Source organism: Marmota marmota, unplaced genomic scaffold (genome assembly GCF_001458135.2).
Source record: "Marmota marmota marmota unplaced genomic scaffold, marMar, whole genome shotgun sequence".
Lineage (NCBI taxonomy): Eukaryota > Metazoa > Chordata > Mammalia > Rodentia > Sciuridae > Marmota > Marmota marmota.
The window spans coordinates 6402365-6416525 of NW_026000103.1; the positions used below are offsets into that span (position 1 = coordinate 6402365).

The window sequence follows — 14161 nt, forward strand, 5'->3', positions numbered from 1 at the left end:
AAAAAAAAAAAAAAAAAAACCAACAAAACAAAAAAACCAAACAACTCAAAGTTGTCTTTAATCTTTTCTGAAGCAGATTTGGGGAAGTTGATTTTAGCAGTGAATTTTTCCTAAAGTTTCAGGAAATTTTCATGAACCATATATCGTTCTTTTTCAGAGGATAAAAAGTGTTTGGTTGTCATCTAAACCATTTTATAGTGCCTGTGTATAATGCTGGTATGGAAACTTGACAAATAACATACAGAAATCCTTGCAAACAGTTTCCAAGTACATAAAGAAAATTTGGAAGAAACTGTCAACAAACCAGTTCATCAGTAAATTAAAAGAACTATCTTCCATGGATGAACAAAGATAATTAAGATTCCAGTAATATATAATACCAATATCTGGTATAAATAATATGTATAATATCTTCTAATTCCCAAAAGCATTATAATCAGAGAAATTTTAAAAATTGAGAAAACCAAGTGAACAATTTTCCAAATAATGAGGAAAAAAATCAATAAAGTAATATCAATAATGTAATTATCATTAAATGTAAATTTCTAGAGGTAATCTTATTATTAAGAATAAATTATTCTTATTAACAGTTACTGTTTTACATATTTTTTAATGTGGTGTTTTTTTTCAAAAGTTCTACTTTTGAAGGTTCTTTTGAAAGAATAATGCATATATCTGAAAAAAATCTAATTTTATCTTAAAGAAATGAAAATTATAACATTAACATAATGACATCTTTCCCCTATCAGCTTGTCACAATTAGAGACATGTCCCTACTCCTATGTAGCTGGGGTGGTAAGATGGACACATTCATGACCTGCCTGAGGGAGTATAACTTGGCAAAAACCTCTGTGGAAAGTAGTTTGACAGTTTTCACCAAGAGCTTTACAAGAGTTTATGTCCTTTGACCCAGTAAGCCTACTTCTGGGAACTCAAGCCCAAGGAAATCATGAGAATTGCTGACAAAGATTTGTGTGTAAGGATGTTAATAGCAGTGCTGTTTATAGTATTTTTCAAAAATGGGAAATAACCTAAAATGCCAAACAATAAAAGAATGGTTAAATAAATGGTTACTTAAAGTGTGATACAGTCAAGGTGATGGATACTCATAAACATCATGCTTTTGAAAACCTGTTTAACCTAAAGGGAGAGATAGAATGTTAACAGAAAAATTAAGATATTAATTTACATAAATAAAATTATCTTGATTTTGTAAAAATACATGTATATATTATATGCAGGAAAAGGTTTTAAAAACTGGAAGAAAATAGTGAAACAATATAAAAAAACATATCATAATAACACTATCAGAGAGTGAAATGTTAGGAAATTCTTGACTTTCAGGTCACTTAAATCTCACCATTTATGTTTCATATTGAAAGATAAACAATTCTAAATTAATATTAGAATGTTAATCTTTCCTATAGGCCGAGATTCAATCTCTGTGCAAAGAATCATTTATCATGTCAGTGCTTATATTTTTATTTGATACTCAGTTCTCATACTTAGTTATAGGCAGTTCAGGTCAATTGAGGAACTAAAGATAGAGCTATGTCTCATACCTACCAGAAATTCACCAGTGGGTCAGTTATCATGTCTGAAATTGTAAGATTAGCAAAGCACTAGTCTGAAATCATCTCGTCCTCTCCCCTGTACCCCATAAATAAAGAGTTAAGCCATCTTTTGCACTCTGTTGAAGGAAGTGATCAATTAACTGGAATCAAGGGCTGGAAAATGCCTTTGCAGTGTCTCTTGTCTACCTGCTCTTTCTCCAAATGAGCTATGCAAGAAAATAGCCATGGAAGACAGTGGAATCTGAAGGTTCCATGGGCTTCAGAGGTGATTTTATCAGGTTTTCTATCCAAAATATGAACTCTTATGCCCAATGGTAGTATTTAGAACTATTGAGAAACTTCTTACTCATGAAGTTGGACAGTTCTTCATATGTAAAATGACAACAATATTCCAGCATATTTCACAGGATAATTGTGAAAATTAAGCACATTCTTACTTGTGAAACAGGGCATATGTGGATTCTTATTACCTTTGCAGTTTCACATTCCTTCTTAGAACTTTTTTTCATTGGATGACAAATCTTTTTATTGAGCCAAAAATCAGCTCTTAGAACTATGCAAAGTAAGTCTAATCCACCATCTACATTAACAGTCCTTCACATATTTGAAGACAGCTTTCATGAATTTAATAACTGCTTTCCGTGTGGCTTTTTTTTTTTTTTAATTTCAAGAATACAACACAGTAGACCATAAAAATGAGTGTTATCAGTCTTCCTTTGGATTTTCTATGTAAATGTTGTTTAACATTCAAATGGTGCTGATTATAATTTGAGATATTAACAGTTAGAAATGCCATTGTGTCTCTCTGTTATTGTTTGTAAAGGAGGTTAAACACTATATTAACTTCTGAGCAGTGATTTACTGTTGCTTTTGTGAGAGAAAAATAAAAAAGAAGTAAAATAATATAATTTGATATTGCCTTTGAGACTTTTCAGTTTGCAGAGCTCTTTATTTCCTACTCAGTTTTATTTTATTTTTTTAAAAAGCATACTTGTCGGGTAAATACAGCATCACACAAATTCAGAGTTATTCTTTTCTTCCTGGCTGAAGCTGCAGTGTAATATTACTCCATAACCCTGAAGCAGCTGCTCTGTCTCAAAGATGCTCATTTTTTTTTTTTTTTTTGGTAGATAAAGAGAATTTTCTACATGAATGTCTCTAAATTACTTTAAGATCTTTGGCCTTTGTATCAGCTATTGATATTTACAGTGGTCAGTGTAACATGTGAAAACCATGTTTCTGAAAGGCCCCAGTATCCTGGAGGTTACAGAGGTTTTATATTAATAGTTATCTGTTCTGCTGGGTCTCAGCCTCTATACCATTACCAGGCTCCAACCCACTGCAGGATCCTCCCCAGTTATTTTTGCTGGAGTCCTCAAATGTTATTTCCTATAGGCTTGAGCAAATACTATTTGTTCTCCAAATACTGTCATCCAGTACTTCTTTACTCTGCCTGTCTTGGGTAATGCTTCTCCACTGCAAAGACAGTGCTATGTGCAAAGATGCATGAAGGTAGCAGCTGTCTGCACCAGGAGCTTCTCCCAGGCTACCCTCTTGACCGATTTCCATTCCCTCTCAGACTGTCCCCTTCTCAGCCACTCACCAACCACCCCTGTGGCCCACTGTCACTAGGTACTACCATGGGTCTCTGAGAACCTTGCTTTCACTGAAGTGTCCCTATGCTCCATGTAGGATCAGAGCCCAGTGGAATCTGTTGGGTTGCATTTTATCCTGTGGGTTCTGACGTATTTCCAATGCTCTCATAGTTTTAGTAAAATGACTCTTGTTTTCCTTGTGGATTTTGGTTTCTCAGACCTGGGAAAATTGGAGGTGGAGAATGGAGAAACACCCTGCTACATTCTGAACTGTCTTGCCTTTTCTATGAGAGAGTCATTTCATTTGGTCTGAGTGCCTATCTTGGGTAAAACCAACCATGAGGAGGCTCATCCTTCCCTCATGATTTGGTTCCTAACAGACCCATACTTCACACCATCTTAATGAACATGGCTTAGAAGTTGATGAACCTCTGACTACTCATTAGTTTTCTAGGGAAATGAACTTCACATTAGATCTACACATAGAAATGTTATGTATTACATGTGATGTAATTCATATAAACTTTCTCTGGTTCATCAATTTAGTTTATATGTATTTTTGAGCACCTACTCTTTAAATACTTTATTAGTCCTTTGATTTTTATTTTGTACTAAATGCTCAAAGTTACACATTAGTATACAATGAAAGCAGGGATATAATCTGACCCCAATCATTACTCTTTTCCATTCTGCCCAACAGCCTAAACAACTCCTCAGCAAATGAGTTCCAGGGGATGACATATGTTAGTATATTGATCTATCAATCTTAAGCCATCTGTATCCACATTGTTATAAAACTACTAAATTGTTAATTTGTGACCAGTCTTTAAAACTTGAACTTAAAAAGTTTTTTGCATGTATTTAGTAGTTACTCTATATACAACCAATAAATGAGTTGCTGAGGGAGATATAGAGATGAACAAAATCTAGTCACTCCCCTCAATAAAGGAGCTGATCAACCAGCAAGGAATTATAGACTCAAAAACAGTTATTTTAGAAAATCTGAAAATGGAAAGTGTGAAATAAGCACAAACTAGGTGGGTGTGATGTGAGTAAAGAAGAAAGAGATTCTTTCTGGCTGGGCCCCTGGTGGGGAAGAAGGAAAAAGTGGGTGGTGTAGCAGCCTATGGAGTGGGTGGTGGTCAAGCTGGACACTGCAAGGTGAATTAAGGTGTGTAGGAAGAGTCTTTGATCAGGGGGAACTTCAGGGGAAATATGAGGGCAGGCATTTTCAGAGTGCAAGGAATCTTGTCTGGTTATGTATAAGTTTAAATAATGTGTTTATATCTAATATGTTTATTGTTAGTCATCTATAAAATAAACTATTCTTTAAAACCAACAAAAACAATAGAAATCTTTTCATACAACGGTAACATAGTGGTCTAGAAGATTGAAACGATTTGGTCCCTAACCAGGCAGAGAGAGTCAATTATCCTTTTTTTTGTATTCACGGCTTTTAGCCCTTGATACAGTGCTGGTTAAGTAGAAGTTTCTCAATAATTACTGAAATGAATTCAACTGGGTGAAAATGAATTGCTCAAGAAGTTTCTTAAAATAAAAGTGCATCGAGTGGGGATGTTTTATTATTATTCTCCTAAAAATGTATTTTTCCCCCCAGAGGAATGACTTAATAATGAGGCCTAAGTTTTATCACCAACTGAGACCTTGTAATTGCTTTTTACTCTTTCTTTCATTCTGTTTCTAAACAGGGCAACTGGATATGTATAAAACTGCTCGGACATACATGATTCCTCAGTCCACAGCAGTGAAGTGTATATGCCAATGAAATGATTTCTGCCATGCTATTAAGATTAGAGAGCATTGGCAATGACCTTTGTTAGGATAAACTTTCTAAATAAAGATTCACAAGTAATATGGGACTTGTGGAATTCAGTGTGCGTAATTCACTATATGGCTAATTTCTGGCTCTGTGGCTTAATTTATTGGTCACAAATAACAAGTGTTTACCATGCATGGGTTTTATATTTTTATCTCACTTTGTATTCATAGCGATTTTATGAGGTAGGTGATTTTATTATCTCCAATTTCTAGATGAGGCATTTGAGGCACAAAGAAGTATAATAACATGACCAAGATCCCATAACTAGTAAATTGTGGCTGGAATTCAAATCCCAGCTCTCCAACATGAACACTCAGGTTGCTAACCACCCATTCTCACCTCCCTGAACTGAAACTAACGCCTTGGTCAGTTTTAAAGCTTTATGGGAAATCCAATCAAATTGCCAGTTCTTGGACTCTGGAGAGAATTTTTCCTGGAGTTCAATTCTGAGGATTTTCACACATTCTGCTGCAAGCCATCTCCCTCCTCCTAAGATCTTCTCTTCCTCCTCACTCTTATTACACTCCCTTTACATGCATGAGAACTGAGGGGACAGTATTGTTTGTGGGTGTCATCTTTAGCTCTGGACATAGCCAGAGCAACTAGCAGACAGGCATGAATTTTCTTAGGCTCCTGAATCATGGACCCTGCGCCCAAGATGTCACCTAAGGATCATGTGTCATTCCTGGAGACCTGGATTCACTGTCCTTTGTTGCTTAAAATATCTCATTTTGAATTAAAGGGAGTCCAAAAAGTAATAGTAAGAGTAAGGAAACCACTGAAATCATGCAAGGTGTATTAGAGATGCATGGAAATGGGTTGGTGCAAAGTAGTATTTGTTGTGTGTACAAGTTCTACTTTTATTAGTGACTGTGGAACAAGGGTGGGAGTGCTGGTAACAGCAACTCACTTTTGTTTAATCAGTGAAGGATTTGTGAAAGAACAGTGGTTTCAAGAGATCTTTGAAGTATTTCCAACAAAGTGCTAATTGTGGTTGTGGTTTTCCTTTTTCTTTCTTCCTTTTTTTTTTTCTTTTTTGTTAATGGGTAGACTTTAGCCTACCAGGTGCTACAGAGTCAAATGCATTCAATGAGTGCCCTAAACATTCTCAATGCATGAAATGTGGCAAATAAAACCACATTTGCACATTTGGAAAGTTAAGGAAAATTTTTTCTATGAGATTATTTAGCATCTAAACTTTTTACTTTTGTTCAAACAGAACCAGTTTGTACTCCCAAGAGCTTTGTTTTAATTTGTCCTAGTTATAAGCTTTCTTGTTTTTTATTCTAACCTTTGGTCAAACAATGAACAAATTCTAGTATTTAATCATTTATTTTACTTTCTGCTTATGTTGATCTTTTGCCTCTTGATGTTTATTTTCAGGATACCTTGAGGATAGTTTTGTAAAATCTGGAGTCTTCAATGTATCAGAACTTGTGAGGGTATCCAGAAGTAAGTAAATGGTTTTCTTTTTACTCAAGTGTACAGTATGATGTAAAAATATTTTAAATTTTGAACCTTAAATACAGTATGAAGAGTGACTACATCTTAAGAGAATTTGCATTTGAAAATCTTAAACCTTTTGATGAAATCATTAAGTGAATGTATTATGTCTGTTTTTCTAAATTATTTGCATTCAAATCAAAACTTTCTGTTGTGCAAAATTAATTTTTAGGTTGTTCTTATTGCCATGTTATTGGTATTCATCTAATTCAGTTCTCTTGTGACCATAGTTGGGCATTTATATCAAAGGAAGTGTGATTAATTAAATGTACTCTGTGTTGTTATGATAACCCACATAAGTTTCCTGTAGATAAGTGCTTTTTCATTTTACTAACATTTTGGTGGGGGTTGGAGATGTACAGGATATACACGCTAACATGCAGAGTGTAAAGGGATGCAGAAATTAACTTTGCAGATTGTAGTTGGATATAGATAGAAAGCATTGTTATCCAACACAATGTCCAATTGTTTTAACTGGCCACCTCACCTGGATACCATTCTTGGCATGCTGGATCATATTTTTTTTCCAGGGAAAACTTACCTGGCTGGCTACCTAAGCAAGGGGTATGTTCCCTTGATTAACTCTTTGACTTATTACTAATGTATTCAAATTATGTGAGATGAACTCTTAATGCACTGATTATGGTAAAGGGGGTGACTACTCTCCTCACTCCTTTCTATGATTTAGCTTGCTCATGAAACTTTGAATGGTGTGTTTTTGTACCTGATGGTTTGATAGGAAGTGTCACAGTTTGGAATGATGTTATTCAGATGACTAGGTGGCACTCTGATTCTTGTTGTGCTGCTTATTTGGATCAAAGTCAGAGGTCATGAACAAGAATTATGATGATCCAAAAAGAACAGAAAGAGCAGTTACTGAGAGTGTAGCAGTGTTTTGGAGTCCTGTTCAGTGAGGAAATCTTTAAGCTAGGAGGTAACCATGTTTTTGAACCATAGTTTCTCTAATTTCTAAAATGGCAGAACAAACAGCATGTTCGTAAGAGAATGATACACATGAACTTCAAGACTGTGGGAACTCATCTTTTCTGGCATAATTCAGGAGCAGATAAATGTATGTTCAAGAGGCTAAGGCTGTGGCTCAGTGGAAGAGTGCTTGCCTAGCACATATAGGCACTGGGTTCAGTCCTTAGTACCATATACAAAAATAAGGAAGTAAAATGAAGGCATGCTGCCCATCTACAACTACTAAATAAATAAATAAGTAAATAAATAAAATAAAAATGTATGCCCAAAAGACTGCTGTCATGGGTACATTTACCTGGGGACAGTGTAGAAGATGAAATCATATATTCTGTATCTCTAGGGTATGTATTTGCTGGGCAAGAGGATTCCTATGGTCTACTCCGTTGCCCAAGGCCATAAGCCTTTTGTGTCTTTCCAGATCAAATGTGATAGGCAAAGGCCTCTGACATTTAAAATTTTTAGTTTAATTTTAGTTTTTTATTTGGAAAGGAATATAGCTGACTTGATCATTAGCACATTCCTGCATCATGTAAGGAAGGGAACATTTGCATGTTCTTATGCATTTCTCTACTGCTACTTAGCGGGAAGGCTATACCGCAATCGTTATGAGGTATGTGAAGTTATTTGCTTAAATTTGTACTAAGTTTCATGATGTATTTGCATGCTTTTTATGAGAAAGGGCAGTAGAATAATCTGTCAGAAAATGTTTATTTAATAGGCAACTATGCAAAGTGCTGTCAAAGGAGAACTAGTCTGGAACCTTCAAAAGCCCAGAGTGATATTTTGAAAAATCTGAATTTCAAAAACAAAACAATAGCTTAAAAATACCTTTCTATAATAGCAGTTCAGAAACAAGGTGAATTTAACATACTTCATTCATCCATTCTTAATTCATACTGTCATTTCTTAGAGGTTTTTAGGTTATTTGTTATAATGAACATAACTGATTTGTAATTAGTACATTAATTATCCATATTCATTCTTTAGTTAATTTATTCAACAAACATTTATTTTCTTCTCCATATGTAAATAGGTGTCTCTAAAATGCTTGAGAAGTTATTCTCCTAAGTGTTTTAATATATTCACATTATAATCTTGTTTACACAATTGAACTTCATTGTTTATGAAATACGGGTTTGCTAAGTCAACATAAACCACAGCACAGCCCTTATGCTGTATATCACAGTTCTGACTTCTTGAAGGTTCACGGTGTGTTAATGGTTTTGTCCTCTAGGATTTTACTATCATATGACCCACTAATGTGTATGTTGACTTTAGCTAATGAAGCTATTCAGTTTTTAGGATAGTGATCTCTCTGTTGAATGATATTATCTCCATCTTAAAAGTTGATTTAGGATCAGCTTTTGGAGTGAGAAGAACAATAAGAGAGATTAAGGGTTGGCCTCTAACCCTTAGAATCTGAGGTTCTTTGGTGCTTTGCTTCTAAGAGGATATTGGCAACCTCTTAAACGTGATTTGCAGCTCTCAGCTCCCTTGTAGCTCACTGGGAGAGGTCCCACTGCCAGTCTCTGCAACTGCTCTGAGTTCTTCCAGAGCTTTTCAACAGCAAGATCTGCCTGAGACATGCTCTCCTTGTTTCTAAATAAATTGTGTGTGCTGGTTTAGTATTTTGGTCATATTTATTATTAACCTACCCCTCTTTCTGTCATCTACTATTTACTCTAAGAATGCATACTTAATTTTTATAGTGTCCATGTATAAACATTATTTTTATTGCTATCTTGATACTGTGCCATAATCCTTCTGTAATAAAATTTAGAAAAAAAATTCTGAAGATTTTTTTAAAAATTATCATTTGAATATAAACTACAACCAGTTATGTTTATGGCCAAGTAAATTGTGTTGACTGTTAAGTCATATATATTTGATAGAAATTGCAAAACTTTGTCTGAATATTATATAATATTAATAAGTTTACAAATTGTTTTCAAAAGATAAAACCTGTACCCTTCCTGTTCGTAACTCTTTGGATTTTATCCATGACTACTGTAGGAAACTAGAGAGATTGCTCACATTCTCTTGACCCCTAAAGTGCCTGCTTCTAACACAAACCGTGTTTCCAATGTCACATACAACCTGGTTCTAATAATGAATTTTAAAGCATGTGGTTACTGTAGGATTTCTTACCTCATTTTTTTTTTTTTAACCTCTGGTGTACCTCAAGCCACAAAAAACATAGCTACATCTTAGCTGTCTAAATAACTCAAGTCATCAGACACAGTTACACATTGCATATAAATATTTTCTGTGAAAGGAAGTTAAAGTATATTATATAAAATGAACAATCTGACGGAAGGCAGATGCTCCAGAAATTTGGAGCAGAGACTCACTGTGTGTATATTTACTTAATTTTTATAGTGAGTTCATTGCATTCCATGATTACTTTTCTATAATAAAGCTTGTGCCTCCTAATCATATTCTCTTAAAAATATCTTAAGTTAACCATGGCTGGCCTGATATTAAAGCACAATTCAACTGATAATAAACATATTTAGAATGTTTATTACAAATACTGGGTAAGAAAATGTTCTTTAAATCTGTAGTCCCTTTGGAATTTTTTATTCAACTGGAGGCAGTTAGGAGAGGGGAAGATTTAAGAGATGGTGTGTTCTTTTCTGGAATTTGTTTACACACCTTAGGAAACCCTTAATTTCTGAAGGCCTGAAGGTAAAGAAATATATACTGGCCTTCAGCACTATTCTTTGACACCAGCCTACCTTGTCTTCACTTTGCAGATAGTCTCTGTTCTTGACTTTGCTTCTATGGTAAACCCTGTTTGGAATAATCTTCCTTCAGTATCATCCTTGCTTGTTCTCCAAAACCCAGTGCCAGATATGCTGTTTCCATAGACATGTTGGCACATTCAAGCCTGCATTAGATTTTCGCTCTGGAAATCTTCTAGCATTTTGTGATCATATTATTCATCTGGGAAATCCCACTGTCTTGGTATTTGTATTTGCACAAGTGTTTTGTTGACCCAATTTGTTGCCCACTGTAGTTATTAAGGGTATCTAAGATTATTTTGTAGCCATTTGAAATACTTGACAATAATGGACATAGTCAACGACTTTTGAGTGAATAAACTTTCAGCAAGCAGATTTATTTTGCCTTCTCTACTTTGAGGACATTTTTGAGTTGTTCCATGTTTGTTAACCACACTACCATGGAAACATTTGGGGGAGAAAGCAAAGAAGGGAGGGAACTCATGTTTGCTGAGGATTTATTTTGCACAATTCTGGGCTTTTATCATTATTTACCTCATTTCCTCCTCAAAATAATTATGTGTAAAACTTATTATTATTCTTCCCAATTTAAAATTTAGGAAACTGAAGCATACAGCTTTTAAGTGGCAGAGGGGGTTTGAACTAAAAGGCTATTTATCTCCCAACACTCTTCATTCTAACAAACACACTATCTCTCAGATTTATTCAAGATGTCAAAAAATTAATTTTAAAAATTTGAACAGATGTACTACATTGTGCAAAAAAATAATTCTATATAAAAATTTAGTTCATAATATGTTTGCAAATTCAAACATACTTCTTCATTTACAAAGTACTATCTTAAAATATAAAAGTCCATGAGTATGTTCTAAATGATTTATAAAGTGATGGCATAAACTTTTTTTTTTCTTTTGTAAACAAAGTGTAACTGTTAAGTGCAGCCACACTTAGGATTTATATATGAAACCTAAATATGTATTTGGGAAAAACTTGACTTTTATTTCATATTAGTAAATTTCACTTTTTAAAATAAATATCTGCCCTGATAATTTTTTATATCAAATGATTATAAATATCATGATTTCCAATTCATTCCAATGTTAATATTATTAATATCATAAAATAATAATCCTTGGTATTTGTGAAACTGCTTTATATTTATTGGTTTAACAATGATTTGGTTTAGCGCAAATTGGTGCTTTTGAAATCAAATGTTCTGTTTCCCTGAAGGCATCTGTAAAGCAGTGAGGTGACAGGTGCAGTGACCACTGCTGTCAAGAAGTGAGGGAAGAAGATCGGGAGTGGGATTAGGGGAAGTGGTAACCAGTGATCACAGTTTGAATGTTCAATGTGATGAGGAAGTTTTCAAGTCCTACCCCCAGTACCAGTACCGTGGGTATTAGAACCTTGAGGTAAAGAGGATTCTCCTCTTCCTTGCCCAAAAGCTTGGAAAATATTACATCTGCATAGAGATGAGAAATATGAATGTCAGTCCCAGTGTTTCTTTTCCTTTTCCTCCTCAGCACCCATAACCCAGGGAACTGGAGTCAACTTCCCAATTGGAGAAATTCCGAGCCAACCATATTATCATGACATGAACTCCGGGGTTAATCTTCAGAGGTCTCTGTCTTCTCCACCAAGCAGGTAATGGAAGGAGGAACTAATCTTGTTGCATCTGTGTGCAGATAGGTGGGAAGGTAGATGCGCAGACAGACAGTAGATAAATCGATAGAGAGGAGAAATAAAACAGTTTTTGCTGATAGTTTGCAGACGCTTAATCTTTCCTGGTATAATTTATTTTGATATTTGCAAATTAACTGTAAATGTACAAAGCATTTATAAAAAAATCTTTGAGGGGACAAAGGAACTATGAAAATATATTAATATGGTTTTTATCTTGTCCTGTGAAATGTTATAGTTGTACAAGTTTACTAATTCTTTTGGTAAGTTGATGATGTTGCGGTGTCAGTGATCCCTGATTTGTAAGTGATCCATCCTGGTAACTCATGATACCACATCCACACCTGGGATAATGAAACATGAAAAATGTATTATTACCTAACCTTAAAAGTAAAGGCCTCATTGTAGGTCAAAGTTTTCAATAAGTTAACGTTCTTTGACTAAGTTAGTTGATTCTCAGGTCCCAGTAAAGTATTTATTACCTACTCTGAGACTAACCAGTTTTTGTTAATGTGGATGAAGAGTGAGTAGTTTCTTTGCTTTTTCATTCTCTCTTGATGTTCTCATTTTCTCTCTTGACCTTTGATTGCGACTTTCAGTTGAGGTGAATAAATTATTATCGATGTATTGTTTTTCTCTTTTTGAGTTATATCTTTCATATAAGAAGATTCGTTTGTTTCTGGAGCATTAAATATACCCATGATCAGATAAAAGACCCTAATGAATTGCAGAGCAAAACAGGTTTTATTCTTTTAATTTTTAGAAGTAAAATAATATCTGTAAAACTGTTTTATTTTTAAAATTATTTATTTATTTGTTTGTTTGTTTGTTTAATGTGGTGCTGAGGTTACAACCCAGTGCCTCATATGTACTAGGCAAGCGCTCTACCACTGAGCCACACTCCCAGCCCTGTAAAACTGTTTTATTAGAGTATTCTCAGTAAAGAAAGTTAATTGCATTTGAATTAGTTATGGGAATAGTTATATTTGTTTGTTTATAAATTAAGGCCAATTTTATATAATTTATAGTCAAACTGTATTTTCATATAGTTAGATTATAAATCAAGATAATTAGATCTATTCTCACTAAATTGATCTCTGACTTGTTTAGGTCTTAAAAGTACTTTAGTTTTTCTAGATTTAAAATGTGAGTACTAACTTTCATTCCCTCTGCTGGATCAAGATGTTGTCAGCACAGATCTTTCATGGTCACTCTGTATCAGGTGCTATGTCCTTCAGAATAAACAAGTTTTGAAAACATTTCTCTACTACTTCAGTCTGAGAATAATTCCTCTCCTATTTTAATTTTTTTTGTACTTATGCTAACTCACAGATGGAAGAATTAGTTTCAAAGGAGAGTTTAAAAATATAAGCTCAAACTCTGGATACCTAAGGAAGAAACTAAAGAAAGTATTTATTCTTGCTATGGTTGAGCATGCATAGAAATGACCATCTTTGATCATGTTAATACTCTGGGAGTTGTGAGTCAAATATTAATCACAAGTGTATCTACAAATAGACCCAGGCACACAGGCTTCAAAGGCTTGGGGACCTAGTATGGTGGGAGGAGTGTGGTCTTGGATGTCCCAGGGCCTTCTTTTGTGTCTGGCTAGTCCCATTAACTTGCTCTGGAAACTCACTGAATTTCTCACTGAATTTTAACAAATGTGTCTCCTCATTTGTTAACAAAAAAAGTAGGATTGGCTTTTCTATAGAATTTTTGAGGTCATTGTGAGTTCTGAAACCCGGTGAGGTTACATTTATTATCACTGCATAAAGTTGATTCAGAAGGGTTTTTTTATTTTTTATTTTTAGTTTTTATCTGCATGGGCACAAATAAGGAATTTTTTTAGTTAAAGAAAAACATTTATATTCATAGTCATAATTAACTGTTGGATAAGGTATTGGTAGGAGTTTTTGAAAGCAGTGTATCAAGCAATGTGACTCATATCATGAATAGTTTTAAAAAATTTTGCTCTAGGTATTCATTGTTTTAAGTAATTAGGATGAATCATGTTTTCCTTATTAGGGTGTTTCATTCTGAAATGAAAGTATGCGTTTGGTTTGAATTTGGAAACACCTTTTTTATGTTAATCTAAACAATAAAGGATCAATAATGTCATATTTTAGAAAAAGTTAAAGATTAGTACATGAGATAGTGTATAATCAGTAAAGTACTATAAAATTTATTATGAATTATAGGGTTAATGCTAATAATTAATATTTAATAAGTATGTTATAA

At 34.1% G+C, this 14161-nt stretch overlaps 1 protein-coding gene across 13 annotated transcripts in view; it reads left to right on the forward strand.

Moving 5' to 3' along the window:
* The window catches only part of Nfib (nuclear factor I B), a 232832-nt gene that overhangs the window by 155485 nt on the left and 63186 nt on the right, over positions 1-14161 (forward strand). For all 13 annotated transcript variants that reach the window (XR_007340890.1, XM_048783950.1, XM_015502588.2 and 10 more), the window contains exons 4-5: positions 6393-6461; positions 11764-11884. Coding sequence is in view for 12 of the 13 variants with exons in the window: in XM_048783950.1 (XP_048639907.1) it covers positions 6393-6461; positions 11764-11884 (190 nt within the window). In the remaining variant the exon portion in view is untranslated. The remainder of the gene's footprint in view (positions 1-6392; positions 6462-11763; positions 11885-14161) is intronic.